This window comes from Poecilia reticulata, linkage group LG10, assembly GCF_000633615.1.
Source record: "Poecilia reticulata strain Guanapo linkage group LG10, Guppy_female_1.0+MT, whole genome shotgun sequence".
Lineage (NCBI taxonomy): Eukaryota > Metazoa > Chordata > Actinopteri > Cyprinodontiformes > Poeciliidae > Poecilia > Poecilia reticulata.
In genome coordinates, this window is record NC_024340.1 from 10,559,293 (window position 1) to 10,578,293 (window position 19,001).

Here is a 19,001-nt window from a genome sequence, read left to right on the forward strand (position 1 = left end):
AGCCATGGAGTTGGCTTTAGTTTCAGCAGTTTAAAAAAAAAAAATGAGCTCCATCTCCGAGAGGCAACAAGAGGACAGTTCCTCATTTAGAAACTCATTTTGAAACTGCAGGTTTCCGGCGTGCACTGATGTGCGACCTCACCCATTTGAGTAGCTGGGGGGGGGAACATCCCGTCAGCAGGTCTCACTATGCTCTATAATGCTTTATTCTCGCTAACGGCGATCATGTTTTGTCTTGGCCTTTTCCTCGCGCACAGGGTCAGTGTTTTAGATAAAGATTTTCAGAAACTCCGAGGGGACGTAAGTCAGCAATTAAATCAGCAACGTTTTGAGGGAGTCCATGGGAAACCGGCCAAGACGTCTAAAACAAGGGAGGTATGTCAATGATTACGCATTATGGCGTCATCTTGGACACTGTACTACTGAGATTTATACTATTAGCGAGTGTTCAGATAGTGCTGCAATAATAAATTTCCTCTCAATGCTTTGTTTTCTCCCAGGGCATGAAGCAAAGTGTTTTCCAAAGAGCTCAGAGTTCTCTGGAGAGCTTTTCTAGGAGAGTAAAAAGAGAACAGAGCAGCTGCGGAGGTGGGTTTGGAGCCGAGAACGAAAAAAAAAAAATCAAATGTGCTTATTAGCTATGCTCTGCACTGTAAAACCCAAGTAGTCAGGCGAAAACTCCTCTTGCTTCAAAGCAGTTTATTAACCAACATGCACATACACTTTTGATATGATTACAATGACACGCATTGTTTGATTTCAAAAGTACTTACGAGTGAATCAAGCTAGAACCCAACTTCTCTGAGTAATTTGAGGTAGCTATACATAATATAGCCTGCTGTTAAGGTGTCTGTCAACTTGCCAAGTTCACAAAACTTTAGATATTTTCTAACGTAGAAATTAATCATGTCTACATTAAGTGAAGCCAACTAAAATTGTTAGTTTGTATTTTTTTGAGGTGAGGTTCTTTGACGTTATTAGCTTTGGTTAAATATTATGAGTAGTGTTTAGCTAACAGCTAGTCAGATGGCGGCTGCTTTAGCTTAACTGTTTAAAATAACTGAATGAGAAACGTGTCAGTGCAGTACAACACTATGGTAGCAAATATTAACGTTTACAATCAGCAAACTTATGTTTGTTGCTGTTTTTTAAGCCAAGCACTGTCTGTTTTCCAATATGGAGTAACTTTGGGTTACCTTACTTCAAAATGTATGGTTAAAGGCTTTTTCTTTTTGCCTTATATTTAATTTTAAATAATTGTAAATTTTTTAAGAACACAAAAAAATCTTTTAACAGACTTGGTAATCATGTATGTTGTCTATTGTATCATACTTACTGAATCTCATCAGTTGTTTTTTTTTCAGATATAAAACAAATTAAGTAATATTTTTATAGTTGCTAATTATTAAAATATATGAATTATTATAAGCACAATCAACTTTTGTTCCATAACTTGAAAGCAAGATACTGTCTCCAAAGTTTTATAATACACTTAAAATGAATTAGTCAAGACAACGCATTTAAGTCATGAAATGTAAACATGTGCAAAAGTTAGTTTTTTCAAAACTAAGTTTTTTTTGTTTTTTTTTTTATCATTTTGATGGAACATCTATAGACTTTTTGTGAAAAGCCAAGTTATGGTAACTTATCTCATTCATGAGTTGAGATGTGTTGCTGGGTTTTACAGTGTAATCTGGTAGTGGGATCAGAAATGATATCTTCACAGTTAATACAATTAAAAGCATGATTTTTATCTGCCTCTCTTGCCAGCTCCGTTATCATTCCTACAGTTGAGAGCTAACACTAACAAACAGCCAGAGAGAAGAGGTAAAACGAAACTCAAGTGCTTGGCCTCGGCTCTTCTCCTTTCTGCCATTATTTTTGAATAAATGTGTTTTGCCTTTCCCCCCAGGAAATATAACTGTGATCCCCTGGACTGTTTCTGCGCAGCGAGGAAATACAATTTCACAGAGGGAAAATAGGATCGTTGTCCAAGAAGATGGTTATTACTTGGTGTTTGGACAAGTATTGTGTCATTCCAAATGAAGCGTAACTAAGTTGATATCGCATATGATTTATTCCAAGTATTCAGCTAATGTTCTATTTAACTCACAGGTTTTGTTTCAAAGTCAAAGCACGGTTATGGGTCATGTCATTCAAAGCTGGAGCTCCACTGAGGCAGAGACGAGGCCCACAGAGCTCTTGCGCTGCCTGCAGGATGGAACAGAGGAAGCGTATGACAATACGTGCTACACCGCAGGTCAGTAACAAACAGCTGCTGCTTTTTGTTACATGTGAGCAGACAAATTCAAGGGTTCACTAAGAATTGCTATATTTTATAGTAGGCCAATATTTGCAGGCCACAGTGCTTTACAAAGATCAATATATATATATATATAGAGAGAGAGAGAAAGATAGATAATACGCATGAAAGACACAAATCTTTTCGGAATTCAAAGAATTGAGGAAAACAAATGGGTTTTAGGCAAAAGTTTATGTGGTCAACAGTCCGAGCTGCTCCAACGAGGGCCGTCCTGCCGCCGAAAAGAACAGGTCCAACTTTCCAGAATGTCAGAATAACATATCACAAGTCTAACTTCTTCCAAAGCCAATTTTTATATCAATATTTTATGTGCAGGACTTTTACGACGTGAAACTGACTTATTGTTGTTCTGATCGTGAGTTATTTTGGATAGCCCACATGAAAAGTTAATGTGGTTGTTGAAAGTACTTTTTAAAAAAAATAAACACCCCATAACTTGTAATTGTAAGGAATGTGCACCTGCAAGAGTTATTCTGAATACCACAAGCAGCATTTTAGTTAGAAAAAGGAACAAGTTGGGAGGTCGCTTTAGTCTTATTCCAGGTGAAATTAAATGAATAGTAAAAAATTTTTTAGATATCTGAAAAGTGTTATGTCAAATACCCACAATGCTAATTAAAGGAATTATCCAATTATGGTTATGTGGAGCTGTGATCACCCACATGAGTTAGGACAAAAGTCATTTGTTGACTAATTTGTCCTGAGGAGAAGAATAATGGTTGAAATATGTAAAATGTTGTGGGATAATTAAAAACTCCTGCTGGATATCTAAGAGGTTCCTTTTGACCTGGAAAAAAGATTCCTGAATACTGGACTGAAATAACTATAAATTCTTAGCATTTGTAGACATAATAATGTTTGTATTTCCAAATACAATTTTAGATTTAGAAACTTTGTTTTACTTTAAGTTTTACTATTTGGAATTTGATTTTAGGTACCGTTGATTTTAATTCTAACCAGCAGGACGTCTAAGCAAGAAGGATAAGATAAGACTGTGCTATGATTACAGAAAATGACCTGTCACTGTCGGTGTAGCTATCAAACCGGAGAATAAAAAAGCTTTTACCTAAAAAATTGGTTCCTATTCTTTAAAACCTGAACCTCAGCTCGTCTTTCAGCACCAACCCACATATTTAAGTAGTTACACATAAGAGTGAGGAACCATAACAATTACTCTTTTGGGCAGATGTTTTCGCTAAATGATTTAATGCGTGTCGAAATACATATACACTCTTCTTTGAACTGTGTTGTACTCAGTTTGTGTCAGGCCAACCGCAACATGATATACGTGGATAAAATAGCAGGAATCACAGCCATTTATGAAGTTAAAGGTAAAACTTTAAAAGTATTCAGAAATAGTTCTAGAGCCATTTTTCACGCCGCCCTTGAGCGTGAGGTCAAGTTGTGAAATTTCAATATACTCTCAAAATAAACCATGTAATAAATATGTATGTTAAGCAAAAATATAAAGTAGATCGTTATCATTTTTAATCATTTTTAAGTATGATTATCCGGTTTTAGGTACGTGTCTAACCAAACGATACAAATTTCTTTATTGATGAGAAAGCAGCCTCAATAAGCCCCTAAATTATTAAACACACAGTATTATGTAAAGTTGATGTTTTTTAGCTTTACATAATGTTAGAATGTTATTTCCTCATCAAAAATATACTTGGAATGTTGCCTTGATTCTTTTATGCATGTTTGAGAAATCCTCTAGTCTCCCGTGGCAACCACTGAGCTGTGCAAAACGCCTGGGTGGCCCAAGCTCTGTCTCGGAGCTCCTTCAGACTAGCCAGCAGCAATTAGCAAACACCTGGTGGAACTGAGCTCGTACTTCTCAGATAATGGCAGGTGAAAAGTTGTTAAAGGGCTGATAGGGGAGCACTGTTGTGATGACTTCCTGAAGGCGGAGTTTCAGAGAGAGCAGGAGTTTTTAGAGACAGAGCATTTTCATAACTGAATGTAATAGAGTTACTTAAAATGCTACTGTGCCCAGAAAATACACAATACCACCCCTTTGAAGTTGTTGAAAGCCTATCCAGACTAGTTCAAGAATAATGATAAGTTGTTCATCAAGTTATATTTTGTCCGTTAAAAAAAAATACTGAAAAAATGGGAAAACGTATAAAGAATAAAAAACCATTTCAGTTTGAACTTGTAGACAACCTCACATGTTTCTTTGTTCCAGGCACCGTGCACTTGCTTCAGGGTGAGGAACTGGAAATGCTGATCCCTTGTCGACCGTCGACTCTGATCTCTCTGGAGGCTGACTCGACCTTTTTTGGTGTCGTACAGCTAAACTGAAACAAGTCCACATAAATAAATGGCGTTACTGCAGGAAGTGGGGAAACTGCCACAGAGCTGTGTGAAAGGATGCAGATAAACAACTATCAGCAACTGGAAAACAGCTGGAAATGATATGCATACAAAGCTGGACATTTAATTTGAGCACATTTATAATGTTGGGAAAATAAAACTGACATTAAGAAGGATTTTTTTTTAACCAAATCAAATGAACATTTCAATTATTTGTATATTCACTGTAGATTATTTGTATATAACGTCGCACAAGCTTGGAGCGTATGCAGAAAGAAGGATTTTTGACCATTTTCAATCACCCAATCCTGAGTCTTCTCTCAGCTCACCCCACTAGTTACCCACAGATCAACTCAGAGGAAAGGGGGATTGTTGATTTGTGTCCAATCAACAATTTCTGTGTTGATGTTGACATAAATTTGAGATAGCTTTGCTAGGACGTGGTATTTCAAGAAACACATTAGGCTATGACAGATCCTTCACACTTAACAGTAGGAATGTTTTAGAGAGTTTTTGTTTCACCTCTCTCACCTTTGTGCTCGCTGTGTGTTGCGGCACAATAAATGTGGCTTAAAGAAATGAACCTTTGTGAAGTTATAATTATACCCCACAGAAACACAAACCTCCTGGATAAGTAAAAAATAAAATGTTCAGCATAAAAAAAAAACTAATTTGAATTCTTTATCCTTAAAAATGTATATTTTAAAACTTTTTCCCCCTGTGTGGTTGTCTGCTGCTGCTCTTTTTTTTGCCCCACTAGGATCTTTCATCACTCTATTTTATAAAGTGTCTCTTTATGCCTCGCCGGTCCCTCCTGCTCCACCAACGCGTTGTCTGTTTATTTGTTCCTCTCCTCTATTTTAGGACTGATTTCCGCTTTCCTCAGACTTTGGCAGGAACAAACAGATGTTTAAATTTATATCACTTTGTAAAGGCTTTGCTTGGTTGAAATGAAGCTGCACAAGGCAATGTAAATGCTGCAATGTCTTTAATCAATTAAAAATTGAGGCAATAATTCAGCCTATGCAAGTGTCGTAATTGTTAACCTTTTTACAGCTCTTTTTGTTTTCCCTAACTTGCAAGAAACTAAAACCAAAAGTATGAGCCTATGTGTTGGAAATCCATATATATATTTTAAATTAAAGGAGATCTGTTTGCTTCATAAAAAGAGACAGATAATCGGTAGCCTCTGTCTAAAAATAGAAACCACGCTGTCTGTATCTATTGTCCACAGCTGTTTACTCTGTTGCTTTTTTTGTGAAGCATGGGATATAAGAGGTGGTGTGTGTGAGCTCTGAACACAGCAGCGGTACAATACAGCAGAGCAGACACAATGGTTAGACATACGTTCTCTATTCTCATACTTCTTTGGTCAATTACCCATGGCTTTTACGGACCTGGAGGGACTCATCATGCTTCAAAGGTAGGTTCAACAGCAAATTCTTAAAAAAAAGTCCATTTAGGCCTGAGTTTTCTTGGGACGTCTAGTTTATTTTAACCATGATTAACGTTCATTTCATTTCAAGAGTCAGTCCTGGAACAATCAGAACCTTTCCTCTGTCCCCTTGGATCTGGATGGAAGGCTCCGAAGGCTTGACCTGTCAAATAACTTCATCACACAGTTACATGCCTTTGCTCTGCCGTGCTTGGAGGAGCTTGACCTGAGCGGCAACCAGATGGACCTTATCTCCGAGGCGGCTTTTGGAAACCTGGCTCGGCTTGAACATTTGAATTTGTCCAGGAATCGACTGAGCGTCAGCCTTGGCAGCAACAGCAAAGCCCTCAGATCCCTCGGCGGACTCAAGAGCTTGGATATATCAATGAATGGCTTGAGCAATGGCGCTGCTGAGCTATTGCTGAGAAACAAGTCTTCCCTTGATCAACTTAAGATGACTGGTAATGTTTTAATAAAACTGTCACCCAGCCTGTTTGGAGAGAGCAGAAGTATAAGGAGTCTTATTATTGAGGATAATCTGATATCAGAAATAGCACCGCAGACGTTTGAACCACTAAGCCGATTAGAATCTCTCAACTTGGCGAGAAACAATCTTGCATTTATCTGTGATTTTACGTTGCACCAGGTGAAATATCTGAATCTCAGCAGAAATTCAGTGGAGTTCTTTGTTACTCCAGAGGATGCTGTGTTGTACAATATTGAAGTTCTTGACCTCAGTCACAACAAGCTGTTATACTTCCCAGTTCTACCAAAAATGAACCGACTAAAGTATCTACATTTACAGAACAATTTGCTTGGTGCTCTGGATTCGGAGGCTGCGATGGTAACTGAAGTAAACTCTCTTTATCAGGACGTTGTAAATGAGACGACAATTCAAAAGAATTATTTTCATGCAAACTGGAGGCTGATGCCGTTGGTTTACATTGACCTGAGCTTTAACCGCTTTGCCTCTTTTCCTCTTGAGACGTTGAGCTTGCTTAACTCTTTAGAAACGCTCAATTTTAGCCACAACTGTTTGCAAAACATAAACTGGGATGTTAGAAATTATAGTGATCCGAGGCAAGTTCGTCAGATAATTTTCCATTCCTTAAAGCACCTCGACTTACATGGCAACATCCTGACCCGTCTGCCCCTGCTCTTCCTCAAGGCGCTCGCACAAATCGAAACACTGAATCTACAAGACAATTCATTGCAGCCTTGCGGCATGTTGAGTGGGTCTTTGTCAAAAAATCGTATAGATTTTGATCATTTCTGCACTGCGTTTGGGCAGCTGAAGACTCTTAAACACCTCAATCTTGGAGAAAATAACATAAAAATACTTCCGCCAAACGCCTTTCAGGGGACCTCACTCGTTTCCTTAAATCTTGCCAAAAACCTCCACATGCTAATACATGAGATGGCGCTGGAAGGTGTGCAAACGACTTTGCAGTCCCTGATAATCAGTGGGCTAAACATAAATAGCTCAGGTCTGTCTTTACCCTGCATGCCTGCACTGACTGAGATCAACATATCAAACAACAAACTTAATGCAACACCTAGCAGCTTAGGTTGCTCTCCTCTTAAAGTGATCAATGTGAGAAACAATGACTTTATGACCCTAAACTATTCTTTGGTTGAGGTTGTGTCCACAAATCTGACTACAGTGTATATTAGCGGCAGCCATTTCAACTGCTGTGACAGCAGATGGTTGACAGTCTTGATTGACATGAGGGTTAAGCTGCCTGACATTAGCCAGGCCGATTGCTTTACACAAGCGAGGAACTTGACGATGTCAGAATACCTAAAAAGTCCTTTGTTTTACTGTTCCTTTGAAAGAGATGGGCAGGGAGTTCATTTTGGAAGAATGGTCGTAACATTGTTATTTGTGACTGTATTATCAATAGTGCTCATTTTTTTTAGCAGGAAGCTTTGTTGCACTCAAGGATCTTCTGTGGTGTGATATTTACAAAGTCTGCACTGTGTAAAGCTCCAGCTAAATGTTTAAATGCTGCTCTTTTTACCACGTGGAATGATGATGGAACATAAAATTGCAATCATGTTCAAAAAACAAGACCTGGGTGGTTTGAGATAATTTGTCCTTGATGTTCTTGAATCCATAGTGTCAACAACAAAAAAAAGTCTATGTTTGTACAGAAAGTATAGTCTGTATAGCTTTAACCAATAACTGATCAATTTTTAAATACTTTTTGATTGTTGCTTTTATCCTGATTGGCCATGGGCAAAACACTCAAATGTTGTTTATAAAAAAAAAAATCCCTGAAATTGTTTGTTGTTGCTTATAAGTAGGTATGATTTTTAGTTTTAATCAAAGTTTAAAATGACAGTAATGTCTTTGATGAGTGCATGTTTAACCTCTGGCCAGAACTTTACGTTTAAAGTCGGCAATCAACACTCAAAGGCAAACTGGACAACAGATCAGCTTTCCTGATAACTCCTGGGAGTTTCACTTTGCTTGACTCCGAAAAGTGTCTGCGAAAACAATTGTCTTCTTTTGAACTAAAGGAAGCAAAATTTCCTGTATAAATTGGCACATGTGAAGCTTTCTGCACATCTTTACAAAACATGTCACTTCACATCACCAACTCAGTGCAAAAGTTGTGCTTTGAATCGACACCAAGGCTCCCAATATGTGTTGACTACAGAGGGACAGATCCGCTGCCCGAACTTTGTGAAACATTTGTTAGCATATCAAACTGCAGCTTGAGCTGAAATACTTTGGATATGAAGCCTTTCACAAGATTCCCAGAATAAAGAATGGAGAAATCCAAGCAAGAATCATCAAAAGGAAAATTACAGTAACACTTTCAGCATGAACCCTTGCGAAAATGATATACGGTTCCCTTCAAACATCAAACATCAATCTGAGTTTTGTAACTGACGTAGATTTAACCCTGGAAGATGTCATTCTGCATCAGTCTTGCTGCACTTAATAAATATGCTGTACTTAATAATTACCACAATATGTTGGCAGTCTTTATTTAAGAGTCTGAATCTTCTGGTTTAATACCTACAGATAAATCATACGAAGTTGGATGTGGATCAGTTTCCCTTTCTGTGAATTTCAGCTTCTATTTAGTTGTTTTTGTTTTTTTTAGTCCAGCAGATGTTCTTCCTGTAAACCATAAAATACGGTAGCGTAAAAAAAAAAAGAACAGTTGTGTTAAAACGCAAAGCTTTTGTGCACTAAAAGAAATGCAACATAATAAATTACTTTAAAAAGTTGTTTCCACCTATTATATGACATGTCCTGTACAGTTAAGCCAAAACAAGAATAAAGGAATTCTGCTAACTTGGAAAATGTAAAGACCTGCTTGCATAACTTTGCACACGCTGAAGCACCATTTAATGGATTTATAGCATTCATTCATCTTGTGTTCACACATATTATTTTTAAAGAATTGAATTAGCATAAATAAAATTCAGCTGTGCTAGTGGCATTCCCTGACTTTTTCTTGGCTGAGTCTTTAAAGCTTTGAAAGAGGTTGCAAAGAATCAGAAGAATCATAGTTTAAAGGCATCAACCAGGAAAGAAGAACCTCCTCAAAAGAAAACCTGTTCTGAAACCTGATGGGCACAGTTTCATGTTCTTGGATTATGTGAAACATTATTTATTTATTTTTTTATGTCAAGAAAGATGAACATTGTCAAATATCCATCAGATTAAGCTCAACAACATGAAGAGGAACTTTATTGTCCATCATCACATTGATTTTAAATATACATCCAAGTGAACAGAAGAATGGTTCCTTCTGTGAAAAAAATTAAGCTTTAGAACGAAGTAGAGTCCAGTACTAAACTGACCATAAATAAATCTTTGTGGTAATCTGGACAGACCTCGCTGGAACTGGAAAACGTTATTAGTTTCCAGAGAAGGCAAATTTTGCTAAGTCAAGATCTGGCATGCTGGCCTGGCAGAGCCCTTTGAAAGAAAATTTCATACTAGAAGTAAACCAAAAGGTGCTTAAACAAAGTAATTATGTCAGTAATCTTAAGCAACTTATTTTCTTTGGGTCTTTCTCCAAAGAAAAGGCTTTTTCTTTTCACTTTAATAGTGCAGGATTTGTGTCAGATTAACAGAGCTTTAATCAATAATTTAAGATAAATTATTTATTGTGGTCTTATTTTTTTTTTCCATCATTCAAAACCTGCCATTTTAACAGGGGTGTGTCGACTTATGTGAATCACTTGGGTGTTACCGGAATTTGTCATTGTCACTTGAACCGTATCATATTTACTCAACTAAGAGCCCATTATTCAACTTTAATTATATACTACAGAAGCATAAACAATGGAGTTTAGCAGTGTTGCAGAACATTTTGTCTTCACCTCTCCCCCTGCTAACACTGTCCTTCCAAATGGTGTAAATCAGCAATATAACGCTTTCTTTTTTTGTGTCCTTTGAATTTTATCCACCTCTAGTGCTGAGTCACTGACTCCAGCAGGAGCATCAGAATAGCCAGAGTGCTTATCACTCAGGTCTTGAGCCACATAACAGCCCCACCCCACAAGTTTTCTAGATCAAGTAGCAGCTTGACAAGTTTGAGCAAAGAGGACTCCGAGAACACAATACGGAGTGGATGTTAGGTGTGAAACCAAAGGAATGCAAGTGGTAAATTACATTCATTCTTCTTGGTGGTTGTAGTAGCATGGCATTTAGAAATGCTGCAGCTTTTTTAGTAGCACATGAGAGCAAGCAAGTGAAACCTAGAATCCCAACTAAACTGCTTATTGCTGAAAAAATGTCAACACAAATCTGCAACTTATTTATCCAGTAAACACTTTATTAATGAAATCCTTCACATTTTATTAATTTTTTTATTTTTTGTATTTGTACGCTTCTGAGAGAATCCAAGCAGGTGAGTGGAGAAAGTCTATACACAAAATGCCAGACATAAATGCAACACTGACCTAAGCCCTTTTCACGCATTGGCTCCATCTTATCAGCGCGAAAAATATGGCCTTGTGAAGCCATATGTTTTTTGTGTTAGTGGTGGATCAACTTCCAACTCCCCATTTCGCTGGAGTCGTTTCACACATGACAGAGATTCAGTAAGAAGGTGTCTCGGGCTGGGTTGAAAGCCTCGTGCGGAGAAAGCTTCAGATATAGGCGTGGAGGGGCTGGGATGATATGCTTCATAAGGCTGAACACTCACTAGAGAGAGGAAGGGCTCCCTCGGAGGGCTGAGGCAAGGGATAAGTCCTCCATTTATCACCACCTTTATCCAGGGCACCGCAGAGAGCAACCTGACAGGCTGCATTACATCTTGGTATGGCAACTGCAGAGCAACTGACAGGAACACTGCATCCTGGTGGGGTGAGAGTGGCTCGGGAGGTCACCGCTTTAGCCAATCTCGGCAGATAACATTTTTAAGGAGGGATAGAAGAAGAAAAGTCCTAACACAGAGGCAGATCCAGTTCACCTCTCCTATTGTCTTTTCCAGGATGAATTACAAATAACCAGAATATAAAACAACAGCGTTCCTCTGGACCATATGGTTGCTCAAGGCCCAGTAACATTCAGAAAAGAAAACTGTACTTTAATTTTAAAATCCATCCATCCATCCATCCATCTATTTTCTTACACCCTTGTCCCTCAGTGGGGTCGGGAGGGTTGCTGGTGCCTGTCTCCAACTAGCGTACCGGGCGAGAGGAGGGGTTCACCCTGGACAGGTTAATTTTAAAATAGATTTTATAAATAAAACTGTATCTAATTATCTGAGTTAACAGGTCATTTGAACAAATGATGATAATCGCAGACTTCAATGGGTTCCCCTGTTTCTATATTAAACATATGTCATGTTTTAAATGACGGCATGTGAAACATGCCGCCGCCATGTCATGTTTTAAATTGCAAGGTCAAAACAATTCAAACCAACCGCTTTCTGAGCCAGTCACGTGGTACAGCCACCTTACGAGGCTCGTCACCAAATCCTTCCGGAGCCACAAGCCTTCGTAAAAATCTTTCTGGATTACTCGACACAAGCCCGGTCCATCAAAACTCGTCAGAAAAACCAACAGCACTCCGAACCTTGTTGCTCATGGTTCAAGTCGAACTAAAACTCCTCAAGACGAAGAGTGAAAACCAGCAGCTGCTTTTCATCATGGCAAACACCGAGTTATCCGGCCAGAAACCAACGGCTGCTGCTGAGAACTGAGAGGAGGATTACTTGAGGGAAATGAGCAAGAAACCAGCGTGGGCAACCAGCAGACATTCAGAGGGACTACAGTGGCGTGGTAACAGTTCGCACCACGAGGAAGTTGTATTTTTACACTCGGAACAATATTTTTGTTCTAATTTGGCAAATTGCTCAAGGAAAGAACGTTCTGCCGAAACTTGCAGCTCGTCGAACCGCAGTGCGCACACGCAGGAAAATAACGAAGAAAAGCGGCAGGGTCAGCATGGCTACTCAGCAGATTGCTGTCTACCAGGAACCGCAACCGTCCAGAATCATCCAGAAAGCGCAGTTAACCTACAAACTGTACTTGCTGGAAAAGGCTCGAAATAAGCTGGAGGAAGAGCTTCGGGACTTCACTAACCAGGTATGAACTACAGGGATGAAAAAAAGCTGACGCTCACAAATCACCTTGGTGTTAGCTAAACAATTTTACTTAATGTTGTCGGCTATGTTAATGCTTTAAAAAAAACTATTGAAGTCAGAATGGGGACAGAGTAATCAAATGAATACAACATAGATAATGGTACTCATTAGCAAAATTCTTAAGGATAAAAAAAAATGACTCATAGTTGAGGTGTATTTCAGATGAAAAATGCAGACCTTTTCATTCTTCTTAGGTGGGAAAATTAGAAAAATCATCAGTGTGGGTTTTTTATTGTTGTGATTAAAATCATGACAAATTGCACTGTAAACGTTGGGATTGAAATTATTGCTGTATCACCTCACCCTGGTATGAAAGGGGGAAAAAACAGAAGTACAAAAATGCCTCCAACTCCTATAGAGATGTGGGGAACCATCTAAATAGAAAGTGTATTTAAATATGATCTTTCTCAGATAATGCAAGTAGAACAGCTAACTAATTTGGCAAATGTTAACTTTTTTAGACTACATGTTTTTACGATCAGTTACTAAGAACATAAAATTAACATCTGGCAATATTTTTATTTTGTGCCTTCAAAGGCCAGCCAATGTCACTGGTATCTCCCATTTCTGCTGCAAAATATACACAAACCCAGACAAGTTATGGTCTTCCTACAGTGTGATGGAACCCTTTAAACTAAAAAAAAAAGATCCCAGGAAACAAATTAATCCACTCTTGCTTCATAGTTTGATCCAAGATGGAGAGATTTATGAGCAGCTGAGTTCAATGGGGGCACTTTGCTTTCCACTTTTTTTTTTGTTGCTTTAGGTCTGTTTGTTTTGATACAATTTATGACTGGTGCTCAGTATTTTCTTCCTAACAATATTAGTTAATTCCCAGAACTTTTTAAAATCTTTTATGTTTCTTCTTTTCAGCTCATAAGACAAACCTATTGCCTTTCTCCCCCCCCCCCCCTCTGATAAACCCCTGTGTCCTATCCACCAGGCCTATGAAGATGCACATGGTGTCCTCAACTCGTCTATCCCAAACCTTTGGTTCAAAGATGTCATAAAGGCTCTGGACAGAAAGTGCAATGAAATTGTGAAGCTGTCGGCTTTGTTAAAGAATCACAAAGCTGGTAAGTCAAGTAAATCAAATCAAATCATTCAGTTCTTTTGAAGGTTGAAGTGAAGGGAATCCTTTCAGGCTTTGAAGAATAAAATCTTTTCTTGTTTCCCCTATGTTCACAGACTACCAATCATTTGATAGGGTGAGCTTCAACTACTTTCAGCCACTCAAAGCCATTCTGTCCCATCAGCAGCTTAAAGTTTCCCACAATTCCCTGCGCCCTTTAAGGCAGCAAGATGGTGGCAAGTCATCAGACTTGGTCAATGCTCCTCTGACTCCAAGCTCCTCCCGTTTAAAGCCGGAAAAGGAAAAGGCCACGTTTGAAGATAAAAACAAAGATGTCTCCATGCACATCCCAGCTGCCATTCTTCAGAGCAACGTGGTGAGTGAGGGGAAGTCAGAAATCCTACTACCTCCTATCCAAGATGCATTCTCAGAGAAGTCACAGTGCAACCTGAAGTCTCAAGTAATCTGGGGCCACGGCGATGACGTCCAGGTGCTGCACCAAAAGCAAACGTCCTCCCAACTGCTGCACTTTCTCAAAGAGAAAGCTAAAACCAAGGGTTCACTCAAGGTCACTTGTTTGGAGCAGACTAAAGGCAAATACAAGGCAAACAATTCAGGGTCTCTCCTGCGGTCGTCGCCTACCGTCAAAACAAAAGGCTATCAATTCAGACATGTTGTGACAGACGACTCTGTAGACGAGCGGGGTCCTAAAACGTTGCACGCAAACGTTAACCAGGCTCCGGTTTTCCAAGTGAAAAGAGTCCACTCCTGCGGATCTTTGATCTACAGTTGCGTCATCGCCACAGAAACTGAATTGTGGGACATCGGAGACATCTTAACAGAGGTTTTGCTGGAGGAATCTGTTCATAGCACTGTTTTGGATACTGAGAAATGGCAACAAGCACTTGCTCAGGTGGAGAACTCTAGTATCAGTATAGAATTAAAGCCCCAAACCCCGCAGCACACGCAACCCCGACTCGAAAAAAACGACTCGGATCATCCAGGTCGCCTGGCAGCTAATATTGTAAACATTCCCGAATTTGAGATCCGGAAGTTTGAAGAGACCGAAGTGGTGGTGTCTCATGTTGTCAGCCCCAGCCACTTCTACATCCAGCATGCAGACTCCCATAGGAAACTGGAGGCTCTTTTTACAGAGTAAGTCATTTGTTCAGTCAATAAGTCACGACCCCCACGTCATGTTTACATGTTAAATACACTTTCACCTTATCGTTTTTGATACCTTGGATCTTCCTCATGTAATTGTGTCTTGTTTTTGATTTGCAGCCTTAAAGTCGGTCATTTATACGCCGAGCAGAACTGCATCCCAGACATCGGAGCTCAGGTCGTCTACTGGTCTCCGCAAAGTGAGCAGTGGTTCAGGGCTCAGGTGGCTGGGATTTCTGGAGTGAGCAGCAGTGAGTCTAGTTGAATGTGAAATGGTTTTACAAAGACTTGCCTCTAGATGGTAGCACTGTCACTCAGACAGACTGTTGCCTCTTGGGAATTTCAGACTAACCTGTTCTGTCTTGGATGATATAGATGGGACTGGGAAGAAATCATCCATAAACGTGGAGGTGAACAGGCTGGACTACGGTGACAGCTCCTGTGTGTCACTCTGCAATATTAAGCAGCTCTCCCCAGAAATGGCGGTGCTTCCACTTCAGGCTCTGCAGGTCTCTATGGCAGATGTGAGTGGTCCAATACTCCAAACCCAGCAGCTTTCTCTTGGGGTTCACCCAGCTACATCACTTTCTGGAACTAATGTCTGCAACTTGTATTCATGGAAAAAGTTAACCAACAGCTCTGTGACTAAGAGAGGCTAATTATTTCCTTTACTTAGTCACAGTTTTATCTATTGCTTCATAATGAAGGAAATTCACTCAGCTCACGGTAGTTATTCTGCTTCCTCCCCTTCAGGTGATGCCCATTAATGGCACAGATTGGACTGAGGAGGCAGTGGGTTGGTTAAAAGCAATGATACATGACAGGACGCTGTATGCCAGACTGTATCCACAGGGGCCCACGGTTACAGTTGAGCTGTTCCTGGAAAAGGGCAAACTTGGAGCTATGAGGTACTTAATGATAAACCACTCATTAATTAGGGAAATGCCCTAATTATTTTTTATTTAAGCAAGCCTATTCTACCTCCACATGATTTTTATGATGCTGATTTTATCTATGATTTTAGTTCTACTGTGTAGCACTTTGAGATTTTTGCTAATGAAAAGTGCGGTACAAATTAAATTGATTATGATTATTAAATGCCATAAGTTTGTCATTAGGGGGATAAAATGGTGTTTTTAAATTGGGGAGCCAGATAGAAGTGGTGGATTAGATTACAAGGTAAGTCCAAATCATCTGGAACTTATAGTGGCTGTGTACAGAGCCTTCAAAAGTATTCATGGTCCTTCACATTTTTCCTTTGGTCACGTTATAAACACAAACTTGTGTTTTCTGGGGCATTTTTTATGTCTTATACCAACACAAAGAAGTGCATAAAGCACAAAGGTGTATAATTGGCTAAATAAAGCCTTAACATGAAAATGGTAATACCCCTTAATAAAGCAGGTAGTGGACGTTTACAAATTACTGACCTGTTTCTTTATCTTAGTTCTCCAAGAAGAGAATCTTTACAGATGGATTAGATGATTAATTGAGAAACAAAATTTTTTCTCGAAAATCAAAGCTATATCATAAAAAATATCCACATTTCCAGCATTATTGGTATTGGTTAAAGAAATCTTGAAACGCTACAATAAAAAAAAACAGTATGTATACTTATAGACTAAGTATTTATACGATTGATCATTCCCAACTTACATGGTATTGCATCAGTGGTCGGACTGAACATGGCACTAAGTTACCAAACAAAAAAACAAAAAAAAAAAAAAAACGGTTAATTAGCACAAATGGGTGAAAACAAATAACATCCAAAACAGTCTCAAAGAGACTGAAATTTATATTACTTGCAAATGATACCAATATTTTGTTTTTCTATGTAGTGGTTAGCGTAGAGTTAAGTGAAAATAACATCAGAAATGAGTAAATAAGTTAAAACAGTGGGTTGGTGTGAATAAATTATCTATTCACTTAAGTAAAAAAACTGAAATAATGGAAATCAGAAAATAATGAAACAAATAAAAGTAATTGTTAATATGTACTGAACAGGTATATTTATATAAATTATAAATGTATAGGTGTTGCACTATAAGATGTGCTGACTCGTGCACAAGCAAAAAAAAAGCAAACAGTCAATGTACTAAAGCAGGAATTCCCAAACATAGTACACTGCTCCATGGTGTTATCATACACCATTGATTATTACCGTAGGAAGATCTCAGAAAAGCCATACAAATGCACTTTATAGTGGCGTGGTTTCAATCACAGAACCGACATTTTAGAAAAGCCTAATTAATGCCCAGAACCAAGTCCAGTTAAGAATCTGTCAGTACATCACAGTTGCTCTGTCCAGTCAGGTTGAGTTTATGTAAACTTGATAAAAATGGACAGAATTTGCCTTTTTTTTATCTTTTTTTTTTTTTTTTTTCTTTCTTTCCCCAAAGCAGGTAGAGACATCACTTAAATGACTTGGAACTAACAGCATGAAAGTGATTTTTACAAAGGATTCACGCTGGCTTAAATACAAATGCATAACACTTATCAGACTTTTACAATATAAAAAGACTTTGTAATTTTCCTTCTACTTTACAATTACGCATTGCTCTGTTGATCAGTCACATAAAAAAAAATCTACTAAATACGTTTCATTTTCTTGTTGTAAAGTGATACTTAAGCAAGTAACTGTAAATACGTGAAAACACCAGCAAGTCTGTGTTTTTTAGGAGGGGTGCATCTCTGTCTTTGAGATTAGCCCAAAATGGACATGCGAGGCACAGCAAAGTGAAGAACAATTGTCTTCTGAAAAAGAGTAAGTAGAGCAAGTGAATCTCCTCCCAGTTGTGTTGCTCGCATTGCTTACGATTCTTATTTTTGTCACCTTTTTTGATTTTTGTGCGCAGGTGCTATTCAACGTAAAATGAAGGAACAAGAATCTGAATGGGAAAAATATCTCATCTCATGCTACTCTCAAAATAAAAAGTAAACCGTGTGAGCCGACACTGAAGGAGATTGTAAGCTGGTGTGAGAAAGTTTGCCATGTCGTAAAAGAAGCTTTTAATGTACGCAATCTGTAGCTCTGAAGTATTGATTGATTTGCAGTGTGTGAATATATACGGTGGATTCAAAATGGGTTTCAAAAGCCTTTTAACTTGGAGAACTCACTCGGGGTTCAGTGTTTGATCTGTGCATCGCCTTCCGAAAGCGAGTGTTCACTATGTGTGTAATTTTTATACAAACTGCAGTGATTGAATTAATATATATTTTTATTTTAAATAATTAAATCCTGAGTAGAAACTTCACTTTTTTTTTTTGACTGGACTTGGTGCAGAACTACATTCTTTGCAAGTTTGCCTTTAAATTGAGTATTTTATTTTTATTTACAATTTTTTTTGTTTACAACGAATTTTAGTGAACACATTGTTGAAGTGTGAAAATCTACTTGCTACTGTCAATTAGCCTCCTCAATAAACAAATCGACCAGCAAATCCAGCTGGGTTTCAGACTTGGAACTGGACCTTTATGAAGTTCCAACTTCAGAATTCTTTAGAAAATGGCATAAATTGGTTCACTACATTACAATTGATAGGTTTGTACTTAAATGTGCTAATAGTTTTTGCTTTAGGATTGTGTCCATGTGCCATTAAAAGCCAGTCCAGCAGTACTGTATTGTATTGGTGCCTCCACAGAGAAACGCTGACCTACATAACGGACCTGATTTCTTCCCTCAGCATCTTGTTCTATTCTTTTTGCTGAAAGTTTTTAATGTTTGTAACTCATATTCTCACAGACTGAGATTTAGTGTTAAAAAAAAAAAAAGCATACGTGATATTTAGGCTGAAGGAGGGACATAAGGTGCATAATTAAGCAAAACTAAAAAAGTCCCCCTGGATCGTGTCTGAACTGATGGTGCACCTGGATTCTCTGTATTATAAAATTCTACTTGACGTGTCTGTACATCAGATTTATTTTATTTCTTAAATTCATTTCAAAGTTCCCTGCTTAAGATCAAAAAGCCACATTGGCTTTATGTCCAATTGCATGTCGATTTCCATGTGTGTTCCTGCTTTTGAAATAAAGTTACCATCATTGGCACAGTTTGTGCTCGTCTCCCGT

The 19,001-nt window shown here is 38.5% G+C and overlaps 3 protein-coding genes across 3 annotated transcripts; all 3 read left to right on the forward strand.

The window, feature by feature from the left end:
* The first annotated feature begins 8 nt into the window (after window positions 1-8).
* On the forward strand, window positions 9-5,661 carry LOC103471097 (tumor necrosis factor ligand superfamily member 13B-like). The gene is made up of 6 exons (XM_008419902.2): window positions 9-375; window positions 501-588; window positions 1,771-1,827; window positions 1,913-2,025; window positions 2,116-2,260; window positions 4,515-5,661. Exons 1-6 carry the CDS (start codon window positions 190-192, stop codon window positions 4,628-4,630), a joined length of 705 nt encoding a protein of 234 aa, XP_008418124.1. The 5' UTR covers window positions 9-189; the 3' UTR covers window positions 4,631-5,661.
* Window positions 5,662-5,975: 314 nt separating this feature from the next.
* On the forward strand, window positions 5,976-9,342 carry LOC103471098 (leucine-rich repeat-containing protein 32-like). Its single transcript, XM_008419903.2, has 2 exons — window positions 5,976-6,065; window positions 6,169-9,342. Exons 1-2 carry the CDS (start codon window positions 5,976-5,978, stop codon window positions 8,035-8,037), a joined length of 1,959 nt encoding a protein of 652 aa, XP_008418125.1. The 3' UTR covers window positions 8,038-9,342.
* Window positions 9,343-11,976: 2,634 nt separating this feature from the next.
* LOC103471099 (uncharacterized) lies at window positions 11,977-18,980 on the forward strand. The gene is made up of 8 exons (XM_008419904.2): window positions 11,977-12,638; window positions 13,641-13,773; window positions 13,886-14,924; window positions 15,054-15,184; window positions 15,309-15,457; window positions 15,687-15,841; window positions 17,612-17,697; window positions 17,789-18,980. The coding sequence occupies exons 1-8, from the start codon at window positions 12,498-12,500 to the stop codon at window positions 17,869-17,871; spliced, it is 1,917 nt and encodes a 638-aa protein (XP_008418126.1). The 5' UTR covers window positions 11,977-12,497; the 3' UTR covers window positions 17,872-18,980.
* Window positions 18,981-19,001: the final 21 nt, after the last annotated feature.